The sequence below is a fragment of the Lupinus angustifolius genome, chromosome LG05 (assembly GCF_001865875.1).
Source record: "Lupinus angustifolius cultivar Tanjil chromosome LG05, LupAngTanjil_v1.0, whole genome shotgun sequence".
Lineage (NCBI taxonomy): Eukaryota > Viridiplantae > Streptophyta > Magnoliopsida > Fabales > Fabaceae > Lupinus > Lupinus angustifolius.
The window spans coordinates 22584217-22601805 of NC_032013.1; the positions used below are offsets into that span (position 1 = coordinate 22584217).

General features: G+C 27.9%; 1 protein-coding gene across 6 annotated transcripts; it reads left to right on the forward strand.

Annotated features, from left to right (window-relative positions):
• On the forward strand, window positions 9786–12410 carry LOC109348165 (NAC transcription factor 56-like). 6 transcript variants are annotated; one of them, XM_019588428.1, is made up of 4 exons: window positions 9786–10082; window positions 10359–10666; window positions 11357–11770; window positions 11804–12410. In XM_019588428.1, the coding sequence occupies exons 1-4, from the start codon at window positions 9896–9898 to the stop codon at window positions 11975–11977; spliced, it is 1083 nt and encodes a 360-aa protein (XP_019443973.1). In that variant the 5' UTR covers window positions 9786–9895; the 3' UTR covers window positions 11978–12410. The 6 variants fall into 6 exon arrangements, with proteins under 6 accessions (XP_019443973.1, XP_019443974.1, XP_019443975.1 ...); XM_019588429.1 differs by having other exon boundaries at window positions 11819–12410; XM_019588430.1 differs by having other exon boundaries at window positions 11357–11600; window positions 11649–12410.

Sequence of the window (17589 nt, forward strand, 5' to 3'; positions counted from 1 at the left end):
TATATATATATATATGCGGATAGCTATATGTGACTATCTTCCATTTTAACTCTTAATGTGAGTCTTGTATAAAAAATTCCGAAGCTGAGTCCTACCATACTTTGTTTATTTTTATTGAGATTAGAGTAATTTTTCACTCCCACCATCCATTCTTAAAAAATGCCTCACAAGTAATTATACTCTACTATAACTTAATTATAAGATATTTTTAACTGAATTACATAAGTGATTAATTATATTTTTATTTTTTAAATATATTGTAATAGTATAATTTTAATGAACACATGACAAATAAGAGAAAAGATAATAGATGTTCCATGAGAAATGTAAAGTGCCTTATAAGAAGGACAACTAAATTCTTAAATATATATAAGAACCTTGTCAACAGTAGAATTAGGGACATCACAAAAATATATAGCTTATTCTGGTATATTTATATAGTGATTCTCTATTTTGACCTAATTTTTTCTTCATTGTTTTACACCTATTACGGGCAACCAGGATTATATATAATTAAAAAGTTCTTTATATATATTTCTAATTTATTTTTAAAAAAATATGTATCAATAAACCTCTCAACCTTTTTTTTAGTAGGCAATTTTGTTGTTGTTGCAAGAATGTAATGGAAAAAATTTGTGCAGGATTTGAACACTTACATCTTTTATGTCTTGAAACTCTGTCAATTAGGCTGACTCATACAAATATCAACCATAAGTTTAAAAATACATTTTTGATAAAAATAAATAAATTTAAGGATATGTTACATTTTCCACAAATAGTTGATATATCTGTTATATCTTCCATTGACCTTGATCTATGCTCATTTAATTCACGTGTATAACAATTATAATCACACTATTTACATGGCAATTTCTTCAACAAATCGTCCTGCTTTCGTAGATGGTAAATTCAAAAAAAAATACTATTTGCCTTTCTACTTTCGTGGATTAAACTAGTAATAGTAATGTATCTTTGGTACCTATATTGAGGAAGGTATCATTTTGGGCATAATAGCTAGGTCTTCAATTGAGAGTCTAACTTGTAAAGTGCTAGCTTCTTTTGTCCTAAACGAATCAAATTAAATTAATAACAACATATATTTTTATGTATAAATATATAAAAAAAAATTGGTAACATTTGTATTGAGTTAAATTATATGTCGTCACGTTATCTAATAAACTTCACATATCCTGAGAACAATACTTATTAGAAAGGGTAGTCATAAACCTCGAAAGTAATTAATTTTTTACCCATAAAGTGAAGGAATATATTTGGTAGTACAAAAAATATTCTATTAACTATTCTCTTTTTTATATTTTTATGTTTTATTTTTTACACATGTTTTTTCAAAATAGTTTGATATTTTAAAAATCTAATATATATTATTTTCTAACTTAATACTTATTTAGTAGTTATTATTTCACACATATTTATCTTTAATGTGATTCTAATGTGAATTAAATGAAGTTATTTTAGTCAAAATATATAAGTTTTTATATTACCTAATAATTTCTTAAAGGATACAGATAATTTTAAAATAAAAAATATCTGATATTTATGTAATCATACTCATTAAAGAGAAATAGACATGATCCGGTTAACAAAATTAAATAATAAGGCAATATTATTTAATGTTGTGAAATCTGAGTCGAACATCAAACCGAAAGAAATTACATATTAGGTTTTACCAGTCAAACTGTACGATCGGACCGGACGATTTCATATATAATTAATCATTTTTATCTATAATTATATAACTATATATAAATACAAAAGTTTTTATAATTAATAATTATGTATAATTATATTGAAATGATACATCTCCATCTTTTTTGGACAGGAGTAAACGAAAATGTTAGAGTATTGTTTCATTTTTTAAAATTTTAATTGAACCATACAGTTCATTTCCCAAGTTATTCTGCTTTAACCGGGTTTGACATGGTCGGGCCATATTTTCTCCGGTTCAAAGTAGTCCAATCTCACATTCGATTATGACTACACAACATAACCATTTTCAAGTCCGGTTAATTGTCTGACCGGCCTGACCGTCCGGTATGACCATAGGTTATCACTACACTCATATTATCTTATGCTTCCAAACTATTTTTAACTAGTTCCAAATCATTTATTTTGAATAAACTTGTAAATAAAACTCATTAATGCATGAAATGGTTCGAATGTGTCCAATAACGTGCAATAATTAATTTTATAAGAAGCTATACAAAAGTTCAAATATTATTAAATAATAAATAGATAATAATTATACTATCTTCCGATATCAAATTCATTTCTTTGAAATTAAGAGGTTGATTAGGTTATAGTGTCATCATTCATCCCAAACGAACATTTTTTGATACTACTAAATGTATCTTTTTATTCTATGAGTAAGGAATAATCTCTTTCGAGATGTGTGACTAACTCTCCTAATAAATATCGTTCTCGGAAATCAAACTCTTAACTTTTTAATCATTATAAAATCTAGTAGAACCTTATACTATTAAACCAATATTTTGTTGGTGCAATAATTAATGAAAGGATTCTTACATAATGATGATATGAGTTGGATATGGATAAGTATCCGATATATATGGGGCCTTTGCAAGGGCAGCAAAACTGGAATCTAGTGTATTATGTTTTGGGTACTGTCAAGGTTTCTTTTTACTTAGAGTTACATTTTAGGATAACATGGACACAAATGTGGTCCAATTAGTTGCAGTACAATACAATGCATCTTTCTTAGGCACTATTATTTTCACCATTTTGCGGAGACAATTTTGTATATTTTTCATGGAATGTGGCATTTGCCTTCTTATAATTAAGATATTAGATGAGTATCAACGAAAACTTAAGTGGAAGGCAGAAAATAGTGGAAGCAAATGTATATAAAAATATCATCTTCATTACTGGAAAAATAAATATCATGAAAATAAAATAAAAATAATTTGGTACGACATTTATATTATTTTTTGGTGTTGAAAACAAAAGAAAAAACAAAAACTTTATTCTCTAGCACTCGAGAAAGTTTTTATTCATAACATTGATAACAAACATAATACTATAATTAAGTGTCCTTCCTCTATTTCCCACCTTGTCATATGGTTGGAAATTGATTAATAATATTGAAAAGAATCCAATAATCTTTTTCTTCTAAAGAAAAAAAGAATAAAAGGTTGTACTAAAAGAAGTACAGAATAAACTACATGCATGTATAATTCTAAATCCATATCGGTGTTTAACTTCACACATAACTTTTTGAAGCTTAGGTGGGTCTATGTTTTTTTTGTTTGATCTCTCTGTTAAATATTGATATCAATAGTCATTTATATAATAAGTAAAAGTATTATAAATTAAGGCACAATAAATGTCAACATGATTACAAGTTACATAAAAAATCAATATAACAAGAAGTATCTATGCACAATTGTGCAAAAGAGACAAAATTGATAATCACTGATATAATGTGAATCAAATCCATTATTGGGATATAACTCCATTTTTCATTTATATATAATATAGTGCAGAGTTTCTAGCATGAGTAAGCTTTTTGATAGAGTTAAACTCCAATTATTCTAATATGGCATAATAAAGAATTCTGGGTGTTGAGTATCCATTCATACAAATAGGTCATTTTTTTGGGATATGATGGTACTCATATAAAGACTTCTATATGGTGAGGTGGGTCTATACCTCAACATGTTTCAACCAAACTTAAGATAAATGAGATTATGAATAATTGTAAATCCTAATATATTGTTATAATTTTATGTGACTATGTTGGTAAAATACTGTTTTTGTTTTTTGGTGTAGTAAAAAGTAAAAAAGGAAAGTATATATACCGTTTCATAGTGGCTGAAACTATCAATGTCATTTGCGGAAGACAAAGTGATAAGGTAAACATCTTTTCTGTAAGATTATTACCTATTGTATCCATAATAAAGAAAGTGAAAATGTTGATTATGAAGAAAATCATACTTATGGGTAAGCAAAGAGACAAGTGAAATCTAACTCATGCTAGAGAATCTTTGATGAAGATATCTGTGAGGTCTTAATTACAACAATTTTTAAATGGGATCAAGTCAATCATATTCATCTTTTCTACTTTTTATTATGGAATAAAAATAATATCTGCTTCTTTTACTTAGGAGAACCCTACAACATATTTGTTTTCCCAAGTTGATTGCACAGATAAAAATTTGGAAAGAGATTAAGTGACTTCAAATTTTGTTACTTTGATAAATGTGAGATGAATAATGTTGGATGATTTAGATTTTGAATTGTGTTTTGACTGTAAATTATTGAAATTAAAATAGTTAGTTTTCCTCAGGAGAGTAAGTCATAAGAATTGAAATACGCATTAAGAATTAGACTATAAAAAGGATTACCTATAAAATAAATTAAGATAAAATACCAAATATACAGGTAGAGGAGTAAAGCTACTAAAAGGGAAAGAAATGGAGTGACAAGTTATGAATGTGATATTATTAAATAAGTAAAGTAATACTTATATCTTATTTAATTTAATAGATTAATCTTTTTTTTTGTTAGGCACTAACATATGAAAAGAGATCATCGGTCATTAAAAATCTTGTATCATTCTATCTTTATCTAATCAAATTACACCAATTAATATAATTCTATTTTTATTACTTTTATATTTAATTAAATGATACATTTTAATTAGTTGATGTATCGATGAGGACATGAACATGGATATAATATCTACATTTAAAACATATTGAACTTCTCATGGGTCTGCCACTTTGCGAGAACCAAAAAACTATGGAACCATTTAATTGACCGGTTTTGGTTCATTAGGTTGGTTTGAGTCTTCTTTTTTTTGAACCAATCATGGTTGGTTTGATTTCTAGGTTTGGCTTGGGTTGGAAACTAACCAACTCATAAACCAATACAAGTAAGCATAATGATAATATTAAATCATTTTACTATTACTAGGCATGCTCTACACACAAAAACACACATGTATCACACTTACCCATTCATTTCAATTTAGGAAAACATGTATTCATGATTTTTATATATTTTAACTGTATTACTCTTTACTATGTAATTCATATAAATAATGAATAATATAATGATTATATTTAAGTCTTTATATTAATTGTGTATAGAATTATACTTTATTGGTTGTTACATAGTTTGTTTATGCATTGAGGCTTGAGTAATTACTTAGTCCTTTATGTTTTTCGACTTTACCAGTTTGGTTTTTCAAAAATTGAAAAACTCAAAATGGTCTCAAAAATTTCAAATATGAGTCAAATTAGTCCTTACCAAGTGTTTTAAAACATGCTAAAAAAGACTAATTTGACCAACATTTGAAATTTTTGTAGATTATTTTGGGTTTTTCAATTTTGAGAGACCAAACTAGTAAGATTAAAAAACATGAGGGACTAAAATTAGTATTTACTCTTGAATCTTTTAGTAATGTTAGAATGATGCACAACTTATTACTTTAATTTTGAAATACCAACGTTGAGTTAGGTTTACTATTTCATTTTTTGTTTTTGTAGGTTTACTATTTCATTTTTTTGTTTTTGTATGCATTATACTCAATAAATCTACTCAAGCTAGCCCAATCAATAATGAGTAACATCAAAATCAACTCACTTGCAGCCCTAGTAACACACTTAAGTCATAGAAAAATGAGGAAATTAAAGAAAAATATAAATAAAAATTAAATACTTAATACATTAAAATTTAAAATAAAAAAAATTTCATGTTAATTTTTTAATGAACAAAATCTTAAATTAAACAAACAACAAGCACATGAGCTTTCTTAGAAGTCACTTTATGATACATATGGGTATGTCGAACCACAAAAAACATCAAAAGTTATGGAACATCATTTAGTTAGAAACAACGTGGTCCATCTAGTTAGCCCGAAAGGATGTCACTTTAAATCAAAGAAAATATCTTAAATTTTAACTATAGATAAATGGGAAAATAAATTTATCCATAATTCCTTACTCGAGTTGGGTTACCGACCCTTACTAATATTTCGTCCAAGTATAGTCTTAACCCCCACCTTATACTTTTCACCTTGACTCTCTTATACTTCTTTTGAATTCTAATATTATATTTTTGCCAATAAAAAAAATATACCACAAAACTCTCATACACACTTTAATTTGATAGTCTAAAAAGGAGTTGAGGTTTATGTGGTTATGATGGGAGATATGGTTTTGTGACATCTAGGGTTTGTTTTCCACCTTGTGGTAGCTCCACCTCGTGTCATGGTCTACAACAAATGACTATCAATGGGACCCTTTGGTCGCTCATGGAACCATTATTTGGACCCCACCCATCATAGTGTAGGTTTTACCCATTTGAAGATTTTAGATCCTTTATTGGTTTTGATTGCATCGTTGGAGGAAATGGCCTTCTTTGTCTTCATGCATGCTTTCTCTGCATGTGTTGCCATGTACATCACCTTCATAACCCTTGGGGATGGTAGGAATTTGAAATCCAAGTTGATATATTATTGGCTTCTAAAATTTAACAAAGGTAGTGCTTCTAATAGTGGCAACATAATTGAAAATAGATAATTATCATAAAAATTATATTAGAAATAGGATTTTAGAGTATGATCAACAAACATAATTATAATTGCAATATTATATAATTTTAGAATACTCTTCGGTATATTATAAATCATTTCCATTAATAAAAACTCACCTTTGAATATTTCCTAATAGTTTTGTGTATTGTGATTTTTCTTAGTCTCCTTATGTCTCTAAAAATTAGACTAATTATTTGAAATGATTTCAACAACTTTAGGAAATTGAGTATCAAGACGAGTTCACTTTAGAGTTTGAAGTAAGAGGCCAGACTCACCTTAAAGTCTATTTGCAAGTTAAATTTTAAAAAAAATAGAAGACTATATAATTATCTTACAAGTATATTTTATACCTCTCACAAATCGCAATTGAGGAGGAGTCAAGTCTATTAATGCATGTGACCATCATGGCCTTATGCTTAGTTAAGTCTATTAGGAACTTAACCAACTGTTAGGTTTTGGTCTTCTCATTAAGTGTTTGTTGTGATCATTGATAACCCTAACCATGGTTTTAGTTTTGATTTTGTGATCCTATATATACTAGGGTAATAGGGTAGTAATTGTGGTCACATTGACTAAATTTAAACATAATATAACGAGAAAAATATGTATGTAGATAATGTACGAGTTTTATACATAGTTATTACATTATCTATAATTCATATTTAATTATCATTAATCTTTCAAAAAAATAATCTAAATGAACAAAGATAATATAGTAAATGTGTATAAATTTTTACACTAACAATCTATAAATATTAAATTGTAAAATAATTACAATCATAATCATTATCCCAATTTGACCCGAACCATTACTAAACATCCTCTCACTTTCTTTTCCTTCCCAACTCACAAACCCATTCTGAGTAATTGTTCTAAAAATTCCAATTGTATAGAATATTTGATCTCTTATACATACTGAGTTTGACATCTACTCTATTTTCTTGTGACTTAATCTATTAATCCCTAACAAAAATAAACACAATAGTGAATATGTGAGTAGAAGTTAAATGGTTTGCAATTAAATATCTAGAAAATATTTTTTCATTAATTAGCAATATTGAGTAGCCATATATTATGTAATATCAACCTTTTCCTGTGCACAAAAAATATTTTCCAATTTTATTTCTTAGAATGTGCTGAAATATAATAACACCATTTCCATTTAAATCTCAAGTATTTCTTAAATTAGAAATGTCAAAATAAATTGTTTGACATTTTCTTCATCGATCAAACCCCTTAAGCACTAAAAGTGGAACTAGATTTTTAATTTAGGCCAAATATAATATTGGAGTATTTAAATTAGTGTAAGTTGAATATATATTCACTTTTAAAGTAATATATTGAGTAATGATGCATTTATATATGCTGCATATATAATAATTAAAAAATAGCTATAGAGATTGAAAAGATAGAAAAAATATTTTTTTTCCTGTCAAAACACATATGCTATGTGTCTTACTTTATAGAATCCCATTTTTTTCTCATAAAAATTCGGGCAATTCTAACTTGGTTTGTCCGATTTCTCTATTTTCAATCGTAGCTTCTTATGTTACTATAAAAAAATTAGTATATCTATTTTATAAGTAAAATATAAACTACACAAAAGTGATAATAGCACAAACTGCGAAGTAAATATACATCTAATTGTTTCTTTCTTATTTTTTTTTTCTCCAATATGCTTCTTACAACTCTTTCAATGTAAAAAACAGTTAAGTTTCATTTTCGCCCTTCTACTTGCATTATTGCACATGCACTTACAAACAAAAACAATTATGATGAAAAATAAGCTAAAGTTATATAAAATACATTATCATATATGATATAGGTCATGCCATGACTAATACTGATGTATTCTCTTATACCTTTCCCATGGTTGAAATTTGAAAGTGGATTTATGGCATGGGCCCCACAGGTTTGGAAATTAGCATAAATTTTTTGTAACACTAGTGTTAATGAGAACATATGATCATATCTTATCTCAGATCAATGATAATGAAATAAAAATGATAATAATAAAAATTTAAAATTTTTAATTGACATAATATATTTTCATTGACATGAAATAATGTATGAGACAAGAACTAAGATATTAGATCTATGTTGGTATTGATGGTGCCATTTGCACAACAAGAGCATGAAAAGGAGACTAAAATCTTATCTTTAGCTCTCACACCTCACACTTATCCTTCCATTGTGCCCTTTTTCTTTCATTAACACAACCATAATTAAAATCACTATCAACCAAAAGCACAAAAAAAATGAAATTGAAAATAAAAATAGCACTGTCCTTCATGGCCCCACTCACGTGTCAACCTCCATGATTTGGAATTCCACGTGTCAACCTCTCAACGGAGAGAATTCCAGTTAACGTCATCATCAGGTGAGTACCTTTTCCCATGCACCCGCATCCACTTTGAGTAAGATTCATCTTTATTAATGGAGAGATAAATTATATTTTGTAGTGTATTTTTAATGTTAAAATTACAACTTCAATGAAAATTAAATGTCATTATCTTTTGATTTTTTAGTACATTTTGTCATAACTTGTATCTCTATTAGTAGAGAGGAGTCTAACTACTTCATAACTACGATTCCCAATAATAAAATCCATAAAAAAAATCTAAGGCGAGTTTGTTTTAAAAAAAGTAAATTATTTTTTTTGTATATAAAAGCTATTTTCTAATGAATAAACAAAGCTTAACCTCATTACTTGAGTGAGTTATATATAAAAAAACTACTTAAGGTGAATTTAAAAATTGGGTTGCTATCAAGTTTAAAGAAATTATTTTAGATCGATATCTAAGTATTTATTGGTCACTTCTAATTAGAGTTCAACTCATCTTTAATATTAAATAGTCCAATATGAATTCTAAGGAGAAATGAGACTTTATTAAATATAAAAAATATATTAAAAAATAAGTTAAAATTATGACAATTTAATATTTATTTGTACCACAAATCACAATCTCAATATAATAAAAGATTCTCCATCATACAAGAGTATCCAAATTCCTCAAATTGTGGGGTAATTTACTCAAATTAATTTGTAATTTTAAAATACAAACTCATTTTATGAGTAATAATATCCTAGTTGTGAAAAAGGCTAAACATCCTCTGAACCTCTGACACATCACCAGACCATTGTATGTACAAATAGATTTGCTTGTACTTGATCATTTCCCACATCCATGGCCATATAAAACAACATGGGCTTTCAACTCTTTTATGTGATAACAAAACCAAAACATAACATTTCCTCATAACATGTTCTTCTGTGGAAGAAACCATAACCATTGAAGAAAAACAAAAAAAAGCATCATGGAGAGCACTGATTCATCCACCGGTTCACAACAACAACCGAACCTGCCACCTGGGTTCCGGTTCCACCCCACAGATGAGGAACTCGTGGTTCACTACCTGAAGAAAAAAGCTGCCTCAGTTCCTCTTCCAGTTCATATAATTGCTGATGTTGATCTCTACAAGTTTGATCCATGGGAGCTACCAGGTATGAATAATTTTTTGGTATTACCAATGGTGTTTCTTCACCTTTTAGAAATGAACAAATATCTCTTCGAGATGTGTGATTGTTCATCCCAAGAATTAAACCTTTACTATTTGGCCATATGGGATTTAACATTCTTACATCATTACATCAACATATTGATTAATTTCACCAAAAGAATACAAATTTGGAATCTTTACGTTACAAAATGAAATGGGTTTGGTTTGTTTTGTTCTTTTCTTTTGTTGTTTTTTGTAACTTGTAATTTTGTGTTCACAGCTAAGGCAGCGTTTGGAGAACAAGAGTGGTATTTCTTTAGTCCTAGGGATAGGAAGTACCCTAATGGTGCAAGGCCAAACAGGGCTGCAACTTCTGGGTATTGGAAAGCCACAGGGACAGATAAGCCTGTGTTAACTTCTGGTGGGACACAAAAAGTTGGTGTGAAAAAAGCTTTGGTTTTCTATGGAGGGAAGCCACCAAGAGGGATCAAAACCAATTGGATCATGCATGAGTATAGGCTTGCTGATAACAAGCCTAATAATAAGCCTCTTGGTTGTGACTTGGGCAACAAGAAAAACTCTCTAAGGGTAAGACACTTTTTTCATACAATTCTTGCTTTGTTCTATTTTGATTTTGTTGTTTTTTTTAGTATGTTAATATCTAACCCATAACCTCATTCACTTCATCCATTAAATATTTCATCTTAACCATTAGACACCATCTTATGACTCTCAATTTTGTACTTAATTATATACCTTTCTTTCTTTATTTATTTGTTAAAAAATTTCCATCATCAACTATGATGACAATCTTATGCTTTTGGTGATTTAGGCAAACATGTCATAAAAAACCTGAACCAATCACATTTTTTTCTTATTTGTTCACAATTATTACATTAAACATAATTAATTATAACTGTAATTTAAAACATGAGTTTCAAATTTACTTCAATTATTTGCATAACATATTTTCTGCAACATTTTCTACACTAGCTCACAATATATTATTGTATACCAAAAAAAAAGAACAATAATATTATCGAGATCTCAATTTTATCTTAATAATTGATGGAACATAAAACATTTTCCTTCTAAATTTGCAAGTAAACAATCAAATATTAAACGAATAGGATTTAGTATTTCAATAATTAAATCATTATAATTATCCAATTATCAAATAAAATATTATATTTGATTTAACATGCAATAAATTTTATTTAGACACAAAATATACTAGCATTTGATTTGTATATTGGTATTTTTTTTTCTTAATTATAGCTTGATGATTGGGTACTATGCCGAATCTACAAGAAGAACAATACACATAGGTCCCCACTAGAGCATGACAGAGAAGATTCAATGGATGAAATGATTGAAAGGATACCTCCTTCAATCAACGTGGGCCAGATGAATGCAAGGTTTCATCTTTCAAAGATGTCCACAAGCTACAGTAATTCATTGTTGGAAAATGACCAAAACTTATATGAAGAAATGGTGCTAAGTAATGGTTTAGGGTCCTCAAATTCTAAGGCACATCTTCATTTTATGCCAAATATTACTGCATCTTCAAACCCTACTAATAATTCAGCATCCAAAAGAACACTCTCTTCTTTGTATTGGAATGGTGATCAAGATGTGGCAGTGGCAGGAACTTCATCAACAAACAAAAGGTTCAGTTTAGAGAGTGTTGAACATGATGGAAGTGTTATGAGAACTGAAGAGAATAATAATAATAATAATCATAATAATAATGGTACTTCTAGCTCTTTTGTCACTATGCTTAATCAACTTCCTCAAACTCCTTCATTGCACCAACAACAAACAATGCTTGGATCAATAAATGATGGGTTACTTAGAACAACACCATATCAAATAGCAGGAATGAATTGGTATGCTTAGCTCAATTTCATGTTTCTAGCTAGGGAGGTATATGAAGATGATAATGATTATTATTATTATTATTATATTATTGATGCACAAGGAGATATTGAACTAAGAAAAAGGGATTATTACCTTAGATTGTAAAGATTTTAATAGGGTATTGAGATTTTGGTTATTAGGATATTGGAAGAATGTTCGAGTCTAATCAGTTATATTGCCACAAATTTCTTCAACAACTGGAGGCAATTACACATAAGGTGAGGCCATGCATATTTCAGTTAACTTATATATAGCTTTTTACATATATACATATAGAGAGATGTTTGCTTGCTTTATTGGTATGTAAAGAAAAAATTGATGATGCTAGCTAGCTCTATGTAATGATAATAAATATGCTAATTATACCCTTTTAGGTAGTATTTAAATATATAATCATATTACTGTCTATACTTTGTTGTTATAGATAAACTCCATTAACATAACATATACACCTTATATATATATAACTCAAACAAATATTAATTTTGGGGCTATACTCTACGTCTTAATGGATGTTGATGCACTGCCAATAAAATATCATCAAGTTAAGTTTTCACATAGTTTTAAAACGTTTAATGTTATTAAAGATTTGTGGCTTGTGATGCAATTATTCTATGATTATCACGAGCTAGTTTTCATGCTGTCTATTTTTGTTTCCATATTTTCTCCCTTCTAAAAATGACATTAGCTAGTACAGCTAGCCCCATATCTTAACGGTCCTCCTATATATATTTATTTTTTTGCACTACTATTTCAATATATTTAACTATTAAATCACCATATAGATGAGTAAATTAGGTTAAATGAAATTTTTCTAACTTGATTCTAGTCTATAAAAATGCAAATATATTAAATCTAATTTTAAGTCTATAAAAATGCAGAAAATGTAATGAATAAGCTTAAATTCACAAGACATGTTCTCACCAAATTCCAAGATGATGTATTATTAGAAAATATAAAAATAAATTATGATGATTTGAGACTAATTAACAACCATGGTTTGAAAGTTGCACTGGCATGGATTAGTAGGTTAAATCGATTACAATGTGGATTGACTATTTTTTGTGTTTGAATTCCATCTTATTCAATTAATCAAGGTTAGTTTAATTCAATTACAGATTTAATTGAATCTTGATTAGAAGTCTCTATAGTTGAATTTCAAATTGGATTTAAAATGAAACAATCACTACAAGAAATTTGACTTTTAATCAAGTAGAAAGTCATTAATAAAAGATAAAATCAAGTATAACACAAAATCTTTTATCGTCAATATTTATGTTTATCGTATTTAAGTTGCTATATCTATCATTTTTGTCTTGTCAATATAGACAAATTTCATTCCTATATGGCAAATTTGTTGAACTTAGTAGAAAATGAATCATTGAAGTTTTAAATTTTATTAATACTAATCTTCTAAGAGAAAGTTATACAGTAGACATAAAGATGATATCATATATAACATACACATGATGTCACTTATATAAGCTACAATATCATGTTTTAAATTGTCATTAGGGTTAAAATTATTGTAAAGTTTTACCTAAGTGTGTACAATTGTTCAAAATGTGATTATAGAATAAAGCAATCAAAAACTCAACATCACCTCTTAAAAACTCAATATTATGGACCAATGATATATTCAAGATGCAAAACAATTTCACATCAGAAACTAATCACTGAACACTTTTGTTTCAGTATCATCTTTTTCCTGACAGAAACTCAGATATCTGATATCACAAAATTTTCAGACCTGTGCAAGATCATAATAAACTGAACATGGTCAATAATAAACTATGACTCATAAAGAGGAAAAAAGTTATACACCGAAGGAAAGTGTAGTCAGAAGAAAAACTAATTTAAGCTGAATATTATTATTATTCTTTTACCTTTCTAGTATTCCACTCACACCAGCTTTTGATTTAATCTGAAAAGGGTATGAAGATATTTGAGCATGGATGTCATTTTCTTTTGATAAGACATGGTTAAGTATATTCCACCACTCATAAGTTCACACAAATAGACAACAAAGTCTACCTCACTAGTAGCTACCTTTCTTTCTGGCTTGACTCTAAGGGACCATTCTTCATATCATGTAAAGGAATCATTATCTTAATACCACACAAGTTAAATCCCGTTTTAATTGCATTCCCTTCTAGGAAAGAATACAAATCAACTTTATCAAATTTAGCATCATTTGTGCTTCATTTTGGAATAAATATCATAATGATCATGAATGCACTATTATTGATATTGATATCCTTCACTTGTGCATGATGCTTTCACACTTCCTAAATGTATATCAAATCTTTTTTCGTATAATTAATAGTATTCTCTCATTCTATATGTACAAGAAATTAATCTTTCTAGAATGTATGACTGTCTTTCTAATAAATGTCATTTTCAGAAATTGAATTTTTATCATTTAATCTATTATACGATATCTGGAAATTCATTGAAGTCTTATATCATTATATCAAATCTGATATGTCATGAAATGAACCAATTCACAAAAGAATAAAGAAACCCATTTACCTAACAATAAAAAGGGAGAAAAGATAAACCGCAAAACATTACATGTATTATTACCTAATTAAAATGCTTTATAATGCTAATCAAAATAAGAGTAGGAGCTCGTTGTATTATAAGAAACCGAGTCCTTGAATCTATTTGGTAATACCACCATCCATAAGAATAAGTGAAGAGCCAACAAATTTAATAAGATATATGTTGTGTTTAGTAAACTAACTTATTTTAATAAGTTGTGAGCTTACAAGCTTTTTTTTATCAACAACAAAACTTTATTAATAAAGAGATAAAAGAAATTACGAGACTTTTATCCTCTAAATCTCAAGAATTAATAAAGTAAGAGACAATTTGATAAATATCACACTCATTTTATAAAAGAGTAAGGAAAGTTATGATACCGAGCATTGAAATAATATATAAGCTAGGAGCTTATGATATTTTACACATGTTATCTTATCAGTTAATGTTATGAAAAAGTTCTAGCTCATCAACTACCAATTCTATCCTATTAGCTTATCTTAGTTTTACATGGCTAACTTATCAAATAGTTATGTAGAAAATAGCCACATGTTCTTTTTTAATAGCCAAATTTGCCCTTTTTATAACTAAGATATTAAATTGATGATATTTTAAATACTAAGGCAATGTCACTTGAATGTTTAAAAATTATATTAACTGATGTTTGCTCTTAAATTGATCATGTGGATATGGAAAGAAAAAACATGGACTTAAATCATATTTCATGTGAAAATTGGATAAAATATTGCCGGTGTCATCTAAAATAATTATGCATTGTACTAGTGTAAAACAAAATGAAAAGACAAAGAAAAATATAGAAAAGGTTTAGAGGTGAGGTAAAGTATAGTGATAAAATTCTCTATCAACAATGTTTAATGTATTTGCAATTCTATTAACTCAAACTTGAGACTTATTAGTTTTTCGTGATGTGGCTTTAAAGATTATAGTGACTTCATTTAAAAAATTTATTCAATTTTGATCAAAGCTTTATTGTTTTAAGATTAGGTTGACCTCTTTGAAATTAGTATTTTTTATAGACAATTTTTTTTAAGATGAAATTGTGCCATAATTTGAACACAAGTCTTCATTTTCTTAAAGTATAATTGAGCTGCTTCTTAGGAAATATTATAACACCAACAATGTGTTGATATAAGAGTGTAAAACTCTGTTAGATTCTCATAATGATCAAAAGATCCAGAGTTTGATTCATGTATTTGATACTGGCTAAAAGAGGACAGCCACAAACCTTGAAAATGATTAGTTTTTTATCCAAATGGGTGATGGAATACTCAATCTTGGTTGTACCAAAAAAATATTGTTAGTATCTCTCCATCTAATCTTACACTAGTTTTTGTGTAGTTATATTATTATCTTATTCAATATAAATATCAAGGAAGGTTAGTTTAAAATTTTCAAGAGAGATCAATGTAATTATGTTATTGGTAAACAAATTGAAATTTGATCATTAAGAAAAAAATCAATATAGTTTTTGACTTGTCAAAATTGATGGTGATCCTCAAATAGTGTGTTCCTTTTCACGGATGGAACTTGCCAAAAAGGAAACTATGAAGGGTCTTGAATGATGAACAACTAGTTCATATATATCTAGCCAACTACAAAAAAACATGCAAATGATATGGGAATTGAGTCAATTAGTATGAAGTAAAATTTGGGCACTGACCCACACTTATAGAGCATGTAGGTCAAGTACCCCTTCCCTCCATAGGAAAAAACTGTATATGTAGACCTCCCTTCCTATAGGAATGTGTCAATTATCGGTAGCACATTTGTTGTCCACAAAGTGTGTTACTATTTGTGATTGATTGAAAAATATATTTAAGTTAAAAATTTAATAATTATATATTTTTCTGACTAATCACAAGTAATGACTACACATGAAGTAATACACTCTTTTGGAATAGTCATCAAGGACAAAATGGGAAAAAAAATGAAAGGTAGAAAAGTACAACCCACTTTGAGACATACATAATAGAGTGTAACAATTAAACAAGTGGGGGAAATGCTATCCATGTTATTAGGTTCTTGCTTGTGTTAAATTTGATATTAGTGTCCATAAAAAAATAAGATATATGAATAACGCTTTTAGGATAATAAATACATAAGTTTAGAGCAGCAAAATATGTACATAGATTATGTGTACTTCTTGTAAATATCATGTCCATGATAGCATGAATGCATTATTTAATGTAGTCATGCGCATTCACAAAATTGACAAATACTTGTTAAAACTAGGTTGGAAGCATGTATACCAAAATATGAAATATCTTCACATGTCCAAACCTAATTGTGGGTTGTCCTCAAAAAATAAAAAATAGACAAAATATGATGAAATGGGAAATTAAATAAATTGAAATAAAATCATAAAAGAAATTGCTTATATTATTTGGAATGTGTCATGCCCATTTTATAGAAGATTTAAAAAATTAGACAAATGACATTCCCAAAATAAGAAAATGTGGATTTCTTGGAATGTTGAATTTCTATATGAATGTATGAGAAAGACTTTTATTATGCCCCCTTTTACACATATTTTTTAAGTCAAGCGTATTTTAAAAATAACCAATCATATTATAAGAATGTTTATATCAACCAACTATCATGGTGGAACATGGAAATGAAATTTATTTATATACTATTTTTTTAGTTAACACTTAACACATACCCAAAAGCATATCAGCTAGGCAGTTATCAAACACTACATAAGCATTCAAGAATAATAAACTGCATCGGAAAGTAGTGCATCCAATAATTTCAAAATTCAAATTATTACTATTCTTAAAAATAAAGATAGAGGATATTAATAGAAATAAAAATAGTTGTTGTGATGAGGTGAAGCAACCATATGAAGTAATGTTGGACTCAAATCCAAAGCAGTCCAATAAAGAAATCAAAATCCAGTTAAAGAAATTGAAACAACAAAACAATGAAATTGTTTGGTTCGTGTTGAATTGATTTTTAGAAAAAACAATCAATTTTGCTCAATTTTTTATTCCAATTTTAGAAACTAGATCCATACAAAAACCACT